General features: G+C 39.0%; 1 protein-coding gene across 2 annotated transcripts in view; it reads left to right on the top strand.

Moving 5' to 3' along the window:
* The window catches only part of gclc (glutamate-cysteine ligase, catalytic subunit), a 71,226-nt gene that overhangs the window by 36,442 nt on the left and 16,695 nt on the right, over positions 1–18,089 (top strand). For both annotated transcript variants that reach the window (XM_072560314.1, XM_072560303.1), the window contains 7 exons: positions 5,218–5,354; positions 5,437–5,511; positions 8,635–8,751; positions 8,852–8,990; positions 12,304–12,416; positions 13,448–13,540; positions 16,143–16,247. In XM_072560314.1, the coding sequence (XP_072416415.1) occupies positions 5,218–5,354; positions 5,437–5,511; positions 8,635–8,751; positions 8,852–8,990; positions 12,304–12,416; positions 13,448–13,540; positions 16,143–16,247 (779 nt within the window). The remainder of the gene's footprint in view (positions 1–5,217; positions 5,355–5,436; positions 5,512–8,634; positions 8,752–8,851; positions 8,991–12,303; positions 12,417–13,447; positions 13,541–16,142; positions 16,248–18,089) is intronic.

Genomic DNA, 18,089 nt, shown 5'->3' on the forward strand with positions numbered 1-18,089 from the left:
AGCATGAGCCCATGTCTGCACTCTCATATGTATAGCTGCCGAAAAGCAATTGAAAAGTGTTTGGGCTGTGGGCTGAGAGCAGGGGTTTAAGGCTGTCACCTGTGTAGTGAGGTCTTTTAAACTGTGGGTTCACAGGCAACTGGAGCAGTGTTTGACCTTTTTAAGTTAAACTCTAATCATTCCAATAGGGAAAATAGCACTTCTTAAGTCCCCTACAAAGTACATTCTGCTTTGGTAACCTGCAAAACAAAGACAGTAATTTGCAGTTACTTTCCCACTGCGTAAAAGTGGTTACTGAGGAAGAGACACCTTTATGGGACACCTCACGGTGTGTGATTTTTTTTTTGTTTCCACCAGGTGGGTTTAGGTGGATAGTTTGCAGCAATTAGTGTGGGAAAAGTTTGTGAGAAGATTTGTAGCTCGGGTGCTCGTTGTTCTGGTTCTGTTTGCCGAGCTGGGAATTTGTGTTGCAGAAGTTTCGTCCCCTGTCTAGGTGCCATCCTCAGTACTTGGGAGCCTCCTGTGAAGTGCTTCTGTGATCTTTCCTCTGGCATTTGTAGTGTTTTGAATCTGCCGCTTCCGGTTGTCAGTTCCAGCTGTCCGCTGCTTTGGTCGGTATATTGGGTCCAGGTCGATGTGCTTATTGATTGAATCTGTGGATGAATGCTATGCCTCTAGGAATTCCCTGGCTGTTCTCTGTTTGGCTTGTCCTATAATAGTAGTGTTGTCCCAGTCGAATTCATGTTGCTTGTCATCTGCGTGTGTGGCTCCTAAGGATAGCTGGTCGTGTCGTTTCGTGGCTAGTTGGTGTTCATGGATGCGGACCGTTAGCTGTCTTCCTGTTTGTCCTATGTAGTGTTTTGTGCAGTCCTTGCATGGGATTTTGTACACTACATTGGTTTTGCTCATGCTGGGTATTGTGTGGGAGGCCAGCTAGGAGTGCACTGGAATATTAGAATCTAGCACTAAATGAGAATTTCAGCAGCAGATGAGCTAAGGCAGGGGTGAAGATAATCTGTTTTAGACAAGATACAAATAGGTGGTCTTACTTTATGGTATGAATGTGAGATTAGTTTATCATTGGTTAGGTTTGACACTCCCAGTTGTGAGTTGACTGAGTTATTAACTGGGGAACACTGGAAAAGTGTGGACAAAAATAATGTCTTCACTTTTCCCTATGTGGGGTGGGAGGGGTGGGGGGGGGGGGGGGGGGGAGGAGTCTTTTGGATGTTAGTTGAGCAGTCTGATTTTTAAAGACAATTGAGGAGTAATAATGTGCTAGAATATAATAGAATAGATCCTGACACCAGTTTACGCCATGAGTGAGAAGAGGTGCCATTGCAAGTTTTGTTTTCCCCACCACAGCTGTGATTGGTTGGGAGCAGTTCCACCTGGCCTTAGGATGTTAGAGAGAAATTAGACGAGGATAAAAACATAGATATGAAGAGCATGCATATGCTGTATTTGGCCCTTTGAGTCTGCTTCACCATTCAATATGATCCTGGCTGATCCTCTGTCTCAATGCTGTATTCCCACTTTGTCCCTGTACCTCTTGATATGTTCAATATTGGGCATTTAGCAGTGTCTGTATTTTCTCAATGGCTTAGCCTCCACAGACTTCTATAAATGCAAATTGAATAATTTTGACTGCACTTGTTGAGTATAGAAATGTTTCTTCACTTCATTTCTAAATGGCCTATCTTGTATCCTGAGGCTGTTACCCAGTCCTAGAAAGGTAGGAAAAGGTGGAAGACTGGCTCTATTAATTTAAAGTTTACATTGATACAATGGACATTACCGTAGTTCTGAAAATCAGGATGTAGGATCACTGTATAGAGAGAAATAGTTGTTAGGAAATCGCATGAGAATGGTTTGTAAGCTCCCTCTAATAGCAACCAGACTGTAGGACATGGTATACCAGAAGTAGTAATGGGATTTATGAAAAAAGTATAGCAATGATCACGTGTGACTTTAATCAAGATGCAGATTGGACGAGTCAGAATAACAAAGGTAACCTATATCAAGCTCAAGATGTGTACAGAACAATTTCTTAAAGCAGTATATTTTAGAGCCATTCCAAGAGTAGGCTACACTGGATCTGGTACTGTGTAAAGAACTAGGATTAATTTGTGAACTAAAGCTACAGGCATTATATTATAATTTGAATTCCACATTCTGTTTGACGGAAAGAAGAGTGGATTGAAGACCCTTGTTATAAACTAAAATAAGGGCAATAATGTATGAAGACAGAGCTGGCTAAAGTGAATTCGGAAATTGGATTATGGATAAGTCAGTAGACATGCAATGCCATGCATTTTAAGGAGATATGGGTAGTTTTCCGATTTAGTGGTTTGCCTTAAGGATCAGTGCTGAGGCTACAACTATTAACAATTTATGTTAATCATAGAATCTGTGCAGTGTGGAAAGAGGCTGTTCAGCCCAACAAGTCCATACCAACTCTAAAGCGCATCTCACCTAGACCGTCTCCCCTAGCCTATCTCTAACTCTGCATTTCCCATTGCTAATCCACCAAATCTACACATTCCTGGACACTATGGACAATTTGGAGATCATGAGAACTGCAGATACTGGATAGTCAGTGGATTAAGAGTTGAGCTGGAAAAACCACAAGTCAATCAGCATCAGAGGAGAAGGGGAGTTGACGTTTCAGGTTGAACCTTTCATCAGGACTTTGACAAACGTCCACTGCCCTTCTCTGCTGCTTGACCTGTTGTGCTTTTTCCAGCTCAACTCTTTATTCACTATAGACAGTTTAGCAAGGCAAATCCATCTAACCTGCTATCTTTGGACTGTGGGATGAAACTGGAGGACCTGGAAGAAACCCAGTGACACTGGGAAAGTGTGCAAACTCCACAAAGACAGTTGCCCTGGGTCCCTGGTGCTGTGATGCAGCAATGCCAACCACCGAGCCACCAAGGTGTTTAATGATTGAAGGAAGTAAATGCTCTGGTTGCTAAATTTGCTGACAAAAGGTAAGTGGGAAAGTAATTGCAGACAGAACATAAGGAATCTGCAAAGTGACACAGAAAGTTTAGGTGAGTGGGCAAAACCTTGACAGCTAGAATGTAATGTGCAAAATATGAACTTGTGCACTTTGACAAGAAGTATGGAAACAAGGTAAGAAACAGGTATCCAGGCAGGTTTAAGCTGATTTACATATAAATCAGGTGTTTGGAGGGATTATATCCATTATTAAAAAGAACAATATAGTGCAGGAATGGGCCATTCTGCCCTCCAAGCCTGTGATTTTGCCCATTGATACAAAAACTGTGTCTTCACCACAGGATCTGTATCCCTCAATTCCCTTGCTGTTTCATGTATTTGTCCAGCTGCTGCTTGAATGCTGTTGTTAAGACCATACCACATAGGAGTAGTAATAAGGCCATTCAGCCCATCAAGTCCACTCCACCATTTAATCATGGCTGACTGGCATTTCAACTCCACTTACCCGCACTCTTCCTGTAGCCCTTAATTCCTTGCAAGATTGAGAATTTATCAATCTCTGCCTTGAATCTCTTCCCGACCTGCACTGCACTCTGTGACAATGAATTCCACAGGCCCACCACTCTCCGGCTGAAGAAATGTCTCCTCATTTCTGTTCTAAATTGACTTCCTTTAATGCCCTTTGTGTAGAAAAGTTACCTCTCATGTCTTTTAAATTCTGCTCCCTGTCACCTGCACCTTGAACTTGTGTCCCCTAGTAACTGAACTTTCCACCCTATCCGTGCTATTCACAATCATATAAATTTTTATCAGGTTGGCCTCCCCACCAACCTCCAGCATTCTAGACACTAGTCTATCCAACCTTTTCATAGCTAAAATCCCCCATACCGGGTTACGTTCTGGTAAACATTTTCTGTGCCCTTTCTAAAGCATCCATGTCCTCCTTGTAGATACCTGCTTGGCAATGTTGGCTTGAAGCTCAAAAAGTTTTATTGGCAAGGATTCATACAATAATATCAGTGTGTTGCTGGCAATATGTTCCATCAGGAGCTCTGAATGAGGGTGCCTGAGATTGGGGGTAAGAGAAGGAACTTGTGGTTGCAGTGGAGTATGTGGAAGAACTAGTAGCAGGAAGATATTTGTGATTGGTAAAGCTTCTTTTATATTTTTGAGCAGTTTCCGGTGGTGAAATGCAGAATATGTCACTTGAAAGACCAAATTGTATTTAGATGCTGTGTGGGACTCTAATCTGTCGGAAGTAAGATTCTGTCTCTTGGACAAGAATACTATTCAACTGCTTTTCTATCCGTTCCAAACTTATGGCTAGACAATAGTAGAAAATCAGTAATAATGTTATGCATCATTAATTTCCACCTTGCAGCTAAATCTTTCCTGTCTGAAATTAGACAAAACTTTACCAAATATCATTTTATCTAATCATTTCTTTGAATAAGTCTGGTCAGAGCACCAATGCCTTTTATTTTTTTGAACTCCCATTGAAAAAAAAAATCCAAAATGTGACATTCTATAGATTTTTGTTTTTATTTGATTCAGAAGTTGAGGAAAGTCTGATGCCATGGGTCAGGTTCCTGTAATGTCATCTCAATTCTCCTCTCAATTGTGTGATTCTTTTATGTTCCTGCAGCAGAGAACAGATTTGTTGTAGCAGGGATTCTCTATTTATCTGCCTGCCAAGCAAACAGCAGACTGAGCCAGATTGAGCCTTCAGGAACTGGCTACCTGAACTGTGTTTGCATGCTGTTTCTTCGCTTCACTAAATTGGGTGTTTCTTAGACATGTCTTATCCAGCAGCTCTCTCTGAATTTTGATAACTTTTGAAATTTATGAACAGGTGCTTGTTAATGTCAGCTCTTGAATAAGTCTTAGATGAGTGTATTTTTTTTTAGAGGATTTATTAAAATAAATAATTTCTCATCATGAGCTTTCATGCTGGAGCATGGCAAAAATGACTGAAAGATGCAAAGCTCTGCCATATTTTCCCCTTCCACCAAACGAAGTGCACTGCAGTCTTTTGTGGCTTATTGCTGTCTTGACTGAGATTAGCTAACTCAAATTTAATTTTGTGATGTCTACTTTATATACCTTTTTTTAATGTTGCATATAACCCACTAAGCCATCAAGGATCTTCTGAATTCCAAAAATATGGATTTGAGCTCAATTGCGGATGCATATCCAGTGGGATGCACATACTCCAAGGGAGTGCTGTCAGATTTAATTTCTTTTCCTTTGCAGTTTATAAGGACAGATGTGTTTCCTCTCCTTTTGTTGAAAAATTTGTCAATGGTGATGGTGAAACAGCGAGAGCAACAAAACCTGATCATATCTATATGGACGCTATGGGGTTTGGTATGGGCAATTGCTGTCTTCAGGTGAGTGTCCAGTTGCAAGATTTTGTTCATTTAACTTGTCATCTTTTTTGTTTTCTTATGTTTTCTGCCTCTTTTGCAATAGGTGACATTCCAAGCATGTAGCATCTCGGAAGCCAGATATCTGTATGATCAGCTCGCCACAATTTGCCCTATAGTGGTAAGTGCCATAAGACTGTTTGTTTGGTTTGAGTTTAATTCTAAATCTTAATGTTCCTGATAGTCACACTGCTGTTGCTAACTGGAAATGTTCTTTAATGGGGAGTGTCCTGAAGTACAATCATAGAAAACCAACTTGAGCAGATGCGTAAATCCAGAATTGCAAATCTTGATACTTGTTTTGAGTTTGAGCGCCTCTGAATAATCTGTTTGCAATAAGAACTGGAAGAACTGCAGTTGCTGTAAATCGATCAAAAACTGCAGTTGCTAGAAAAGCTGAGATCATCTGTGAAGAGAAATCAATTAACACTTCTGGTCCAGTGACTCTCCACAGAACTGGTAGCAAGGAAAAAGTTGGTTTATATGCAGAAGAAAGGGGGTAAGGAGTAAACAATAGGTGGTGATAGAGGCCAAAGAGAGAGAAGAACAGTTGGACAGATAAAGGAGTGGATAAGGATTTGGCTCGGAGAGTGAATAGCCATTAATGGAGATTGGTAGTGGCTAACAATAGGTAATGTGTAATGGCAGACTGTGATGACAAGGCCTGCTGTGTGGAGTTGGAGGCGAGGACATGAGAGTTTAGACCCTAAAATTATTGAACTATATTGAATCCAGAGGGCTGCAGGTTCCCCAAGTGGAAAATGGTGTTCTTCCAGCTTGCACTGAGCTTTGCTGGAGCACTGCATCAAGCCTGAGCTAGATATTAGCTAGGCAACTGGAAGCTCAGTCATCTTAGCAGATGTTCCACAAAGTGGTCACCCAGCATATGGTTTATTCCCCAGTAAAGAGGAGACCACATTGTGAGCAGCAAATGCAGTAGGCGAGATTGTGTCAAATGCAAGTTAAGTGCTGCTTCACCTGGAAGGTATGCCTGGGGCTTTGGATACTGAGGAGGAAAATGGGCAGCTGTTACATCTTCAGCGATTGCATTGGAAAGTGCCATGGGGCTGTGGGAGATTGTTGGGAGTGAAGGAAGAATGGAGTAGTGTGTCCAAGAGGGAATGGTCCCTGCAAAAGGTGGACATGGGATGGGAGGGGAATATGTATCTGCTGATTGCATCTCGCTGGTGAAGGCGTCTCCCTGGAGGTGGCGGAAATGGCAGCTGTTAATGTTTTGGATGTGAAGAGAAATCTGAGTTAACACTTCTAGTCCGCTGACCCTTCCTCAGAACTGGTAGCTAGGAAAATGGTGGTTTGTATGCAGAAGAAAGGGTGGGGGAGGGTGTAAGGGGTAAACAATAGGTTTCTCTTCACAGATGGTGCCAGACCTACTGAGCTTTTCCAGCAACTTCTGTTTTTGAATCTGTATGCAATATAGTTCATTGTTGCAATTACCATTTAAATAAATAAATTAGCACCCTTCCAATCAATAGTCTTCATGTCTGAGCAGTGTGGATCTGGCAGCAATCAACGGTTATTTCTTAAAAGGTTAGCAATTTTTTTTTGTTTTTTGCTTTGCTTTGAGTGTTTAGAATTGATAACTTGAGTTTACATAACTGAAAATTACTGTCAGAATTTCTGTTTCAATAGTCCTCCCAGTTTTTTGTTTGCTCCATTAACTGACTTGGCAAGATATTGACATTCTTGTAGGTACCAGCAACCTTGCAGTCCCTTATTCAGCCTTCTCTACTTGCATGAGCTTCAACAAAGAGTTTTAACAAGATGTTTGACTTGTAAATTTGTGTGAACCTGAACTTGTCTGTTGTGATTTTATAGAAAGGAAATGCAGTGAAGAGCTTTAACCATAACGTAATTTTCCTTCAAGTTGAAGAATGTTGTAATCTTGATTTTAGTGATGCACCAACTGTACTTAATGCTATTGGGTGAGAAGAAAATCAAATCCTCAATTGTTTTGGTATAGCACATTGGGGAGTTTATAAATGTTGACTGTTTCTGGTTTGTCCTCTATCTTCCTGGTGGGAGATAATTACAAAATGTTTTTAGTTGCAATAGCTCATACTTAACACTAAGTGGTAGTATAACATCAAGCAAGAACTTGTGTTTTAAGTAGATTCCTTCATGATCTTTGTGTGTCCAATAAAATGATGGAGGTATAGGTACTGTTGGAAATATTCTGGATAAATTAATGCAATGAGATTAACTTATTGAATCACTTTGTCATGCTGATAAAACTTAATGTAAGTATTGTTCTTGGCTTTTTAATCAACTTTTTATAACTAATATACATTTTATGAAATGTAAAACCTTAATTTTATTTTTCATTCCTTTGTTTTGTATTACATCAGCTTTTGTGGAATATCTTAAATATCTTTTCATAGCTTTGTTTAAACAAACCATAACTTTTTGATTCTGACCAGAGGTCAATATGAAATTGTATAGACGAGTAGAGAAGTGTGTTTATTAAAAGTGACCTTAATAGGGAGAACTAATATTTTGATAATTGTTAGGTACTTCCCTTAAGCATTCAAGGTATGTTATGGAAGACTGCACCCTCAATGTGGAGCTATTTCTGATTTCAATCTCGATCAAATGAAAGTCTGAACTAGCCTTAATATTTACTGTTGAACTACACCAATTCAGTTCAGTTTAATAACATCACTGCTGAAAGTGATGGCCATGTCAACATTAAATGGCAGTTCATACAAACTGTGTATTGTTTTACAGTTTTTTTTCACAAGAGTCTTCTCTGTCTTCTGACAAATGTTAGTTGTTTTGTAGATATGCTCAAAACCACTCTTGATGATATCTAACATTTTAATATTCTTGTCTGTTAAAATTTACCTTGTGTACAAACTAATGAAGTTATTGATTCATGTCTAAATTGTGCATGAATGCTAAACCCTAGAAATTGGTTCTGTGTTTCAATTTGATTAATCCAAACTTCAAAAGTGGACAAGGAGTATTCATAATTGAGGCCATATACCAGAATCTTTAACATTCTTATTAATTATTGCTCTGCCATGTATTAACAATTATGACTGACTAACTTAATGTTAACATTTGACTTGATTGTAATATTCAGATGTTTATTTTAATGTAAGTATGTAAATAAAATTTGTTATCTTCAGTGCATAAAACCAATCGACTGGCAAAATTTATAGAATATTCACTAATGAATTGCAAATTCTTACTCCAACACATTTAAATGTAATTTTCCTTCCAGATGGCTTTGAGTGCTGCTTCACCATTTTATAGAGGTTATGTGTCTGACATTGATTGTCGCTGGGGTGTAATTTCAGCCTCTGTAGATGACCGAACCAGGGAAGAAAGAGGTTTGGAGGTAACTAACGCGAGAATTCAGAGTTAACATTTTGCTTATTAATCTGCACAGCAGGAGCCTTTTGCTGGATAACCTTATACTGTGCTTATTGCAATTGCAGCCTCGCAAGCACAGCAAATACAGGATCAGTAAATCCAGGTATGACTCCATTGATAGTTACCTGTCGAAATGTGGTGAAAAATATAATGACCTAGAATTAACAGTCGATGATGAAATCTACAAGCAACTTCGAGAAGGAGGTAATAAAGGATGCATTAAAATAAAATCTGGTATTACATTCTGTCATCTTCCTAAATACGAGTTGCCTTGTGTTGATATGGTGTAATTGCAGGCCTTTTTATTTGTAAAGTACTAATAAATTTTATCCTAGTACAAATGTGATGCTGCCTTTTAACCCATGCAACATTTTTGTAGCAGTTATGTTCCAAGACTTAAATGTACAAGCATGCAAGATATCTACACTCATTTTTCAAGAAGAAATCACAAAGTGTGTTGTCATAGAATCATAGACTCCTTACAGTGGGGAAGCAGGCCATTTGGCCCATTTGAGTCTACATTGATTCTTTGAACAACATCCCAACAAGACCCCCACACACATGCACGCATACAGTAACCCTGCATTTCCCATGGCCAATCCACCTAACCCTCACATCTTTGGACGGTGGGAGGAATCCAGAGTACATGGAGGATGCCCATGCCAATATAGGAAGAATGTGCAAACTCCATACACTTGGTCACCGGAGGCAAGAATCAAACACAGGCCCCTGGTACTGAGACAGCAATACTAACCACTGAGCTACCATGCCAGGATTTGATTCTGTCAGTATTTGACTTTTAAAAGCAGAACAGTATCAGTTTGACTCCTCTGCTATCTGAATATTGTTGATTATGTCCTCTTCACAAGCTATAATTGTACCCAGTTTGAGGTGTAGCAATGAGTTGTTTAACAAATTTCCATGGACTAGTCACCATAAAACAATTCCTAATTTTTAATGAACATTCTTTTATAAACCTTTTGTCATCCTTCTGCATGTTTTGTCTCCATTACACCGTCAATTTAGTGAGCTTATTTATATAGGATTTTGCTTCATGCAATCTAGGCATTAGTTTCTCCCAAATTACACTCTCATTTAAACAAATTTTATTTGGACGGTATGAACCTGTGCAGATTATCTCATTTCCGAGGATGCCTTTGTACGATAGTACTATTAAGGTGGTTGTAATGATTGAAAGATTTTCAAAAATAATTGCAGGAAAAAAAATGGCAAAATACTTTTGTGTTTTTAAAATAGTCTTTTTGAACAGTGGATGGGGGTATTTGGTGAATAGTAAGGGAGACTGGTATTTCATGTAATTTTTATTCTGCATATTTGTGCATTTTTCACATCCATTGATTGTTCCCTTCTCCTCCCATGTACCCAAGCAAGCCTACTTGTGCTCACTTCCCCTTGTGCACTTGCTCACTCTTGCTCCACCTCCTTTGCAATTTCTGCAACAAATGTGAATAATTGAATTAAATAAAACATACAATGGCATCTGAATTTCATCAGTATTCTGTAGTTCAATTTGTCCCCAACTTCTTTTACTTTACCACCTGAGTATTGCATTTGACCTGGACTTTTTCATGTACTTTAATTATTTAAGGTGATACATCATTCAATCTGCAAAACCTTACACTATAAGTAACTGTCACTCCATTGCTTCACTTGGTCATTACTATTTCTGAAATGTTATAAGTATGGATCATAAGATACAGGAGCAGAATTAGGCCATTCTGCTCCAGCAATCGATCATGGCTGTTAAGTTTCTCAGTCCCATTCTCCTGTGTTCTCCCTGAAACCCTTCATCCCCTTACTAATCACAAACCTGTCTTAAACACACTCAATGACTTGGTCTCCGCAGCCTTTTTCAACACGGAGTTTTACAGATTCACCGTCCTATCACAGAAGAAATTTCTCTCCATGTCAATTCTAATGATACGTCACTTCATTCTGAGGCTGTGCCCTTTTTAGATCCTAATGTCTCCTAATAGTGCAAACATCATTTTCTCCACTGTCCAGGGCCCCGCGGGTTTTCTGAGTTTCAATCCATTCTCTCTCATTTGTCTCAACTGCCAGTCCTGAACTGCTGCTCATAAGACAAACCCTTCATCCCTGGGATAGTTCTTGTAAGCCACTTCTGGAACTCCTCCATTGGCAGAACATCCTGCAACATGGGGCCCAAAACTGCTCATGATATTCCAAGTGCAATCTGACCAGAGCCTTATACCACCTCAATTTCTGTTCTTTGTATTCTGGCCCTCTTGAAATTAATGCTAGCATTGCATTTGCCTTTCTAACTGCCAGCTGCTCTATATGTTAATTTTAAGTGAATCCTGAACAAGGAATCCTAAGTCCCTTCGTGCTTCATTTTCAAACCCTTTCTGTATATTAGAAAATAGTCTACACCTCTATTCTTTCCACCAGAGTGCATAACCTCACACTTTCCCACGTTTGTATTCCAATCTTGGAATTTGCTGCTAATTGATTTTCCCAGTTCCCCTTCTCATTGAAGTCCCTTACTGTAATAGTGCCTTTCTTTCTTATCTTTTCTATCTCCTGACTTGTTTTCTTCCCCATATCCTGACTGCTGCTAGGAGGCTTGTATGTAATTCCCATCAGGGTCTTTTTTTTTTCCTTTGCTGTCCCTCAACTCTACCAATGCAGATTCTACACCTTCTGACTCTAATCACTTATTGCTATTCATTATAATTTTATTTCTTACTAACAAAGCAACCCCATTCCCTCTGCCATGTCCTTTTTGATAGGATGCAAATGCTTGGATGTTTAGTTCCCAGCCCTGATCTTGCAGCCTCATTCCTTTGCCCACATTTGTATCTTCCAATTTCAATCTGCACTACAAGTTCATTACCTTGTTTTGTAAGCTGTGTGCATTTTAAGTGCAACACCCTTTAGTCTACAATAACCGGCCCCCTTCTCATAGTTTTCCCTTATTTGCTGTGCCTGAAGTTTGAGACTTTCCATACTGTCTTATTACTTGTTCTGGAAACTTTAACATTTGCTGGACCCTCATCTTGGCCTACTACCCTCCCTGGTTTAATTGTGCCCCTCTCCCCTAGTAGGACAAGCCAACCAGAGACACGCAAGTGTGTTCCTGGAAGCCTGGTTTTCAATCAAAGGCCATCGACAGACAGAGACCTGGTTGCAGAAAAAACCTGAAAGCGGCACACACTTTGACAGACCAAACCTCTCAAAAAAAACCAAGCAGGACAGAACGGTGCTTCATAGAAGTCACTCTGTTACTGAGTATGGTAATTAAATGTCTGCACGATTACCCAGCAGCTCAGCGAGCTGACCAACTACCTCAGCGACAACCTGAGCTACAGATCTTCGTGGGAAGCTTTTGTGTTTTTGCTTAATTAGCCCCTCACTGCACTTACTGTCAGTGGCCGCCAAATATCGGACAAAAAAATTGATCATGATCATGTGTTAATCTTAATGCTTGATCTTGTGTACCGAAGAAATACTTTTTGAACTTTGAAATGTTTTTCAGGTATTGATCATCTTCTGGCACAACATATAGCTCATCTTTTTATTCGTGATCCTTTGACATTGTATGCAGAAAAGATAAATCTGGATGATGCAAATGAGTCTGACCACTTTGAGGTAACCTACAATATTAACACTAGCAACATGTTAGATGATGAGACATCTTTGAATTGCTACGGTTAAACTACTGAGACTGTTCTGTAGGTGACCAGAAGCGCTCAGACTTGAGCCGTTTGCCTTTTACTTGTTCTGGTGTTTACATTGATTTACTTAGTTTTTCATAGCAGACCTAAAACTTTATAGGAGTCTAACTTTTAGCAAATCCATTGAACTGTCAAAGCATTGCATTCTGAAAGCACTATTCAGCAGCCAACCCCAGTACAGCAGTGTTCACCGGTGAGGATATTTAGCATTTTCGTGCAGTGAGGAAGCAAAGAGCATTGTTGGGGGTGGAAAAAGTGGTGAGCACTAAACCAAGAAATGGCATAGGTAATCATTTCAGGTATAACTTGTTTTAAAACAAAGTTGTCCTGTGATGCAACTCGAAAAAGTATGACCATATAATTTAACACACACTTTGCGATGTTTAAAGTAAAATATCACCTTGACTGTTAATATTGGAGTAGTCCTAGTAAAACCTTATTTTTTTGGCATTGATTTTGTGCATTAACCAGAAAGAACTCAACTGAAGTTAGATTAGATTACCCACAATGTGGAAACAGGCCCTTCGGCCCGACAAGTCCACACTTACCCTCCACAGAATAACCCACCCAGACCCATTTCCTTATACTTACTCCTGACTACTGCGCTTAAGACTGTGGACAATTTAGCATGGCCAACTCACCTGACCTGCACATCTTTGGACTGTGGGAGGAAACTGGAGCACCCGGAGGAAACCCAGGCAACAGTGGGAGAATGTGCAAACTCCACGCAAACCGTCGCCTGAGGCAAATTGAACCCAGGTTCCTGGTGCTGTGAGGCAGCATTGCTAACCACTGAGCCACCAAGCCGATCGAGATTCAGTCTTGAGTATTTAAGCAGTCAACAGACATCTTGTTGAATAAAATGTTTTGAAAGTATAATAGGAATTGTATGGTTTAGGAAAACTAACTTTAAAAATAATTCCTTGTGCAATTGACTACCTATAGAACATACAATCCACAAATTGGCAAACCATGCGATTCAAGCCACCACCCCCAAATTCTGAAATTGGATGGAGAGTGGAGTTTCGACCTATGGAGGTAAGTGCTGTAATCATAACAAAAGAATTGTATTTAGTTTAAATACAGATCATCAAGGCAATTTTCTTATGTTATGCATATTTTTAAAAAACTCTGGTTCTTTAATGCCCTTGAGGGAAGGAAAATCTTGTCCTTGCCTGCGTCTGTCTTAAATGTAACTCCAGGCACAGCAGCATGGCTAACTTTGTCGACTTTGACTTTGCCTGGCATGCTATTGAGCTCAGGGGGAATTAGAGATGGGTACCAAATGCTAGCCCAGCCAGTGACATCCAGGAATTTTTTAAAAGTAGTAAAATATCTTGTGGTCGAGTTCCCATTTGACGTTTGTCACAAATTATGCTTTCTTTTCCAAGTATTCCCCTTTTCTGCACCCAAGCTTTAAAAAGTGCTTGTTATATATGAGTGATAATTTAAATGATTAACACAGCTGTGCATTATTTTATATTGGTGTCAGCTGAGTTTAAATGATTGAAAATGACAAAGGTCAGTTGATTTGGAAAAACTAGCTGCTTCAGTATTGTAAAAGAGAATTCAAAACATTCACATCCTGTCAAAAGGATCCTCACGAAATCCATGCAATTGGTGGGTTCCTAGCAATTAATCTGGGAGATTGTCCCAGTGCCAACAAATGCTGTGTCCACAGAATACATTTTAAGGAGATAGACTTTTAATTCACTATGGGTTAAAAGTTTATGGGAAGCAGACAGGGAAGTGTTTTAGCATCTGTATGCTTGCTCCATTCAGGTCTCACTGTTTTGCTTATTCGCCATTTTGCTTTGTTTCAGTCTCTGATCAATTCCTGCAGGTGGAGTGCTTCGCTTTGACTTTGTGGTGTTTGAGTCACCATGATTGTGATTTTTGTGTTCTTCCTAAGGGTAGCATATCCATGTAGCAACCTTTTGTAATTTCCTTTGGCAGTCATACCTTGCTGCCAAGGAATGGGGAGGAAGATGGCTTGTGTACTGAAGTCTTAGAAGCTATAGTATAGTTTTTCTTTTACTCTAATCTTTCCCAAGTTGCCCTGATAAATTGCAGTACTTAAGCTATAGGTCTCAACTTTTCAGTGTCTGCACAATGTGGTTCTGTAAAGTAGGCATTGGGCCCCAGGCGTTTCAAGTGAAGGCAACGCGTTTTTGAGGCACTCGTTGCAGATTCAAATTGAGTGTCACATTTTGCTTCTGTTGCAGTAACAAAATAATGCAACATAGTTTTGGTTTTGCAGTGGAAAAGACATCCAATTAAAAGTCACTTAGTCTTAATGTAAATAACTACTGGGCAGAGTGCTTACTCCAAATTAGAGGTGACCCAGATTGCATTAATGACCAAACTATAGATTTTAAGACTTATTCCATAATTCTGATAGTTGCACAAATCCGAACCCTTCAATAGATAATCGGAGGAATCCGAGATGGGCAGATTGCCAACGTATTTCATTTTTATTTGGATCTCCATTTTGTTTGCTCAGCTGGCAAAAAGAAACCGCTGTTTTATCAGATGCCTTGTAGTATTGACATTCCTATCTATGATTCTTCCCAAATTATTGCTTTATTGGCAGGGGGGTGGGGGATTAAGTAATTGAGTACTCTTTGATCAATGTTTTGGCTATTGTGTCTGCTCCTGTTCATTAGAACAATTGAAAGTAATTTCAACTATCCTGCCATCTTCAGAGCCTTCGGGAATTATTTTTATATTTCTGTTGAAGTACCAAGTTATTGAAAATTCTGGTCCTCCCAACTCTTCTGTTTATCCTAATTCTCAGATACTAGTGTTATTTGACTAGTTGTACTAGATCTGTCTAATCAACTTGTTCAGATATGTATGACTGCTTTATCTGAAACTAGATGGGACTTGATCCTAGCCCTCCCACCACCAAATGCCTGTATTTCTGAATCAATTACATGCAAAGCCCATCAGGGGCAGTACAATAACAACAAAAGTGAGGATAAGGAAGGGGAGAGTTAGAGCTGTCAGACGAAGTGGTAGAAGTGGGTACAATTGCAACATTTAAAAGACTCTTGTACAGATGCATTGATAAGAAAAGTTTTTAGAGGGATAATAGACCAAACACGGGTAAATGAAACTAGTTCAGTTTGGGATATCTGGTTGGCATGGATGAGCTGGACTGAAGGGTCTATTTCCATGCTGTATGTCTCTGACTCTATAAATAGTTCTGTGTAACTAGTGTTTTCCCCCAATTAGTTTACTATCTCTGTTGAATTAGTAACCATTAGCTCGAGCCTTCTAAAAGCATATTATATGGACATCTATCATACTACACTATCAACTCAATGACTTGGACGTATTGAGTATCAGTGCTACTTCCTTTTATAGCTGGCACTGAACCTTAGAATGCATGTGCTCTTTTTTTCTGTCCCCTGGATGAATTATATGTTTTGCTTATTAGGAAATTCAGAATTCCTTCATGTATTGCTGTATCTACATTGACATTTTCCAACAATAATCCCTGGCATATGTAAATTGCTGCATTACCCATATTAATAATAACAATGTGCTTATTGCTAGAGTTTCAGGCAAACTGGCGTCCCTTAAAAATATAGTTATTTACAGGAATCTCTTTTTTTTTTAAACATTCCATTTGCAGGTCCAATTGACAGACTTTGAGAATTCTGCATATGTGGTCTTTGTTGTGCTGTTGACCAGAGTAATCCTTTCATACAAGTTGGATTTTCTTATTCCACTCTCAAAAGTAAGTAGTTCCTCCAATGTATTGGTCTGTAAAGTATATTAATTATATTTATAAGCAAGCAAAAGATTATGAACAAACTAGACTCTTGTTAGACTTGACCGTTTGCATCCAGCGTAATTAAGTGGGGAAAAAAGCACCTAAGAGATGAGAAAATTGGACAATGACCTACATGCAGCATATCCTGTTACATGTAACATTGTCTTTTTGCAGAGGATTGAATTTTCCTTTTGCGAACTGACCAAAGGGGGTGTCTATGCATATTTATTACATTATAATAACAATATAAAATCCGATTATCTTTCAGCATGATAAATGTTATTAGAATTTGCTGTAGCTTAACTGATGGTTGGTTTTATTTTGTTTAACTCACCACCTACATAGAATTTAGGATCCATGTTTTAATATTCTCATTCATTTACATAACAGTTGTATGAAGTGTAGCTATCCACTGTCACTATTGGAGAGCTCAGTGATTCAGTTTCTGCTGTTTTCTGGGGAAGATAATTTTTCAGTCTAACAACCCTCTGGAAACCAATCCATCTCCATCTGTTTAAGAGGTTTTAAAACCTCTTATTTTTAAAATCTGTCTCCCCAACCGCCAGCATATCAGAGAAAACAGCTTGGTGTCCCCCTCCTGTCAAGCCCCTTAACCTTGTATGTTGAAATAAGTTCATCAGTAACAGCTGTGAGGCAAGCAACCTATCCGTGGCGGGAATGTGAGTAATCATCTGCCTGTTACATGTGTGCCTGATCAAAGATTGTAAAAAAGCATATTGAGAAAGCTTTTCTTTGAAGTGTTATTGTTGTCAGTTTCAAGGACATTGATCTATTAGGATTCAGAGAAACATGGTGTTGATGATTAATGTAATTCGGAGATAAATTTGAAGAAGACATGAATGACATTTTTAGGATGTTGAGATACTTGATATTGAGGAAGTAAGTGCTTTTAATTTGAACTCTGAACTAGAACTGAGGTGAGCAGTTCACAAAATGAATCTCAAAATTGGAGACCAAATCAACTTTTGCCTGAGCCTTGGAATTGGCAATACTCAATGATTTTTAAAATTTCTTGTATGGTCTATTTCTCTTCAGAATCCGGTTGAATGCTGAGAAAGTACAGATCAAACACGACTGAAAGTTTTTATGAAAATTGTATTTTCCTTCTAAAATTTACAATCCGTTCTGATGTATCACGATAGTTCTGTTCTTGTGCAATCTTGCACTGTAAGAAAATCACACAGTAGCCATGCCATTTAAACTAATGGGGCTGGAATTGTGTTATAACCAATACAGGTAATGAGAGTTGCGTACTACAAATAATGGTCTAAATTCAATTTGCATTGAAGAAACACATGTTAAAGCAGAACTGACTGTGGTTAAGATTAAGTTGGGTAAATTGGTTAAATTTTCTTCTCTTGCCAAAGATAATAGAAAAGGTTTTTGGAACTTTCAGAAGCTGAAGGACTCTGGGCATTTGTCACTCTACATTCAATTGTTCTAATCTGAATTCTATCATGTTTCTATTATAATTTCTAGGAATGCAGCTTCCATATTGTGTTGCTTAAATGTGAAATTTTTCAAATGTATTTTTGGCAAGTTTTCAATTCCAAGATACTAGTTGTATCAGTGAGTATAAATTTGGCTTCCACTTAGATTCAGCCATTCAGAATATTGAATGACAATCTTCACAGTGCACAGTGAGCAGAATTATGGTGATCGGTCAGGGTGCACTGGATTACTTAAGCCAAGAGGTGATGTGTTGATGCATTGGTATGTTTTCAGTAGCAACTGAAGTGAGGCATTGGTGATGTCGGATGTTGGTACAGAATGGGAATACGTGAG

The sequence above is a fragment of the Chiloscyllium punctatum genome, chromosome 3 (genome assembly GCF_047496795.1).
Source record: "Chiloscyllium punctatum isolate Juve2018m chromosome 3, sChiPun1.3, whole genome shotgun sequence".
NCBI lineage: Eukaryota > Metazoa > Chordata > Chondrichthyes > Orectolobiformes > Hemiscylliidae > Chiloscyllium > Chiloscyllium punctatum.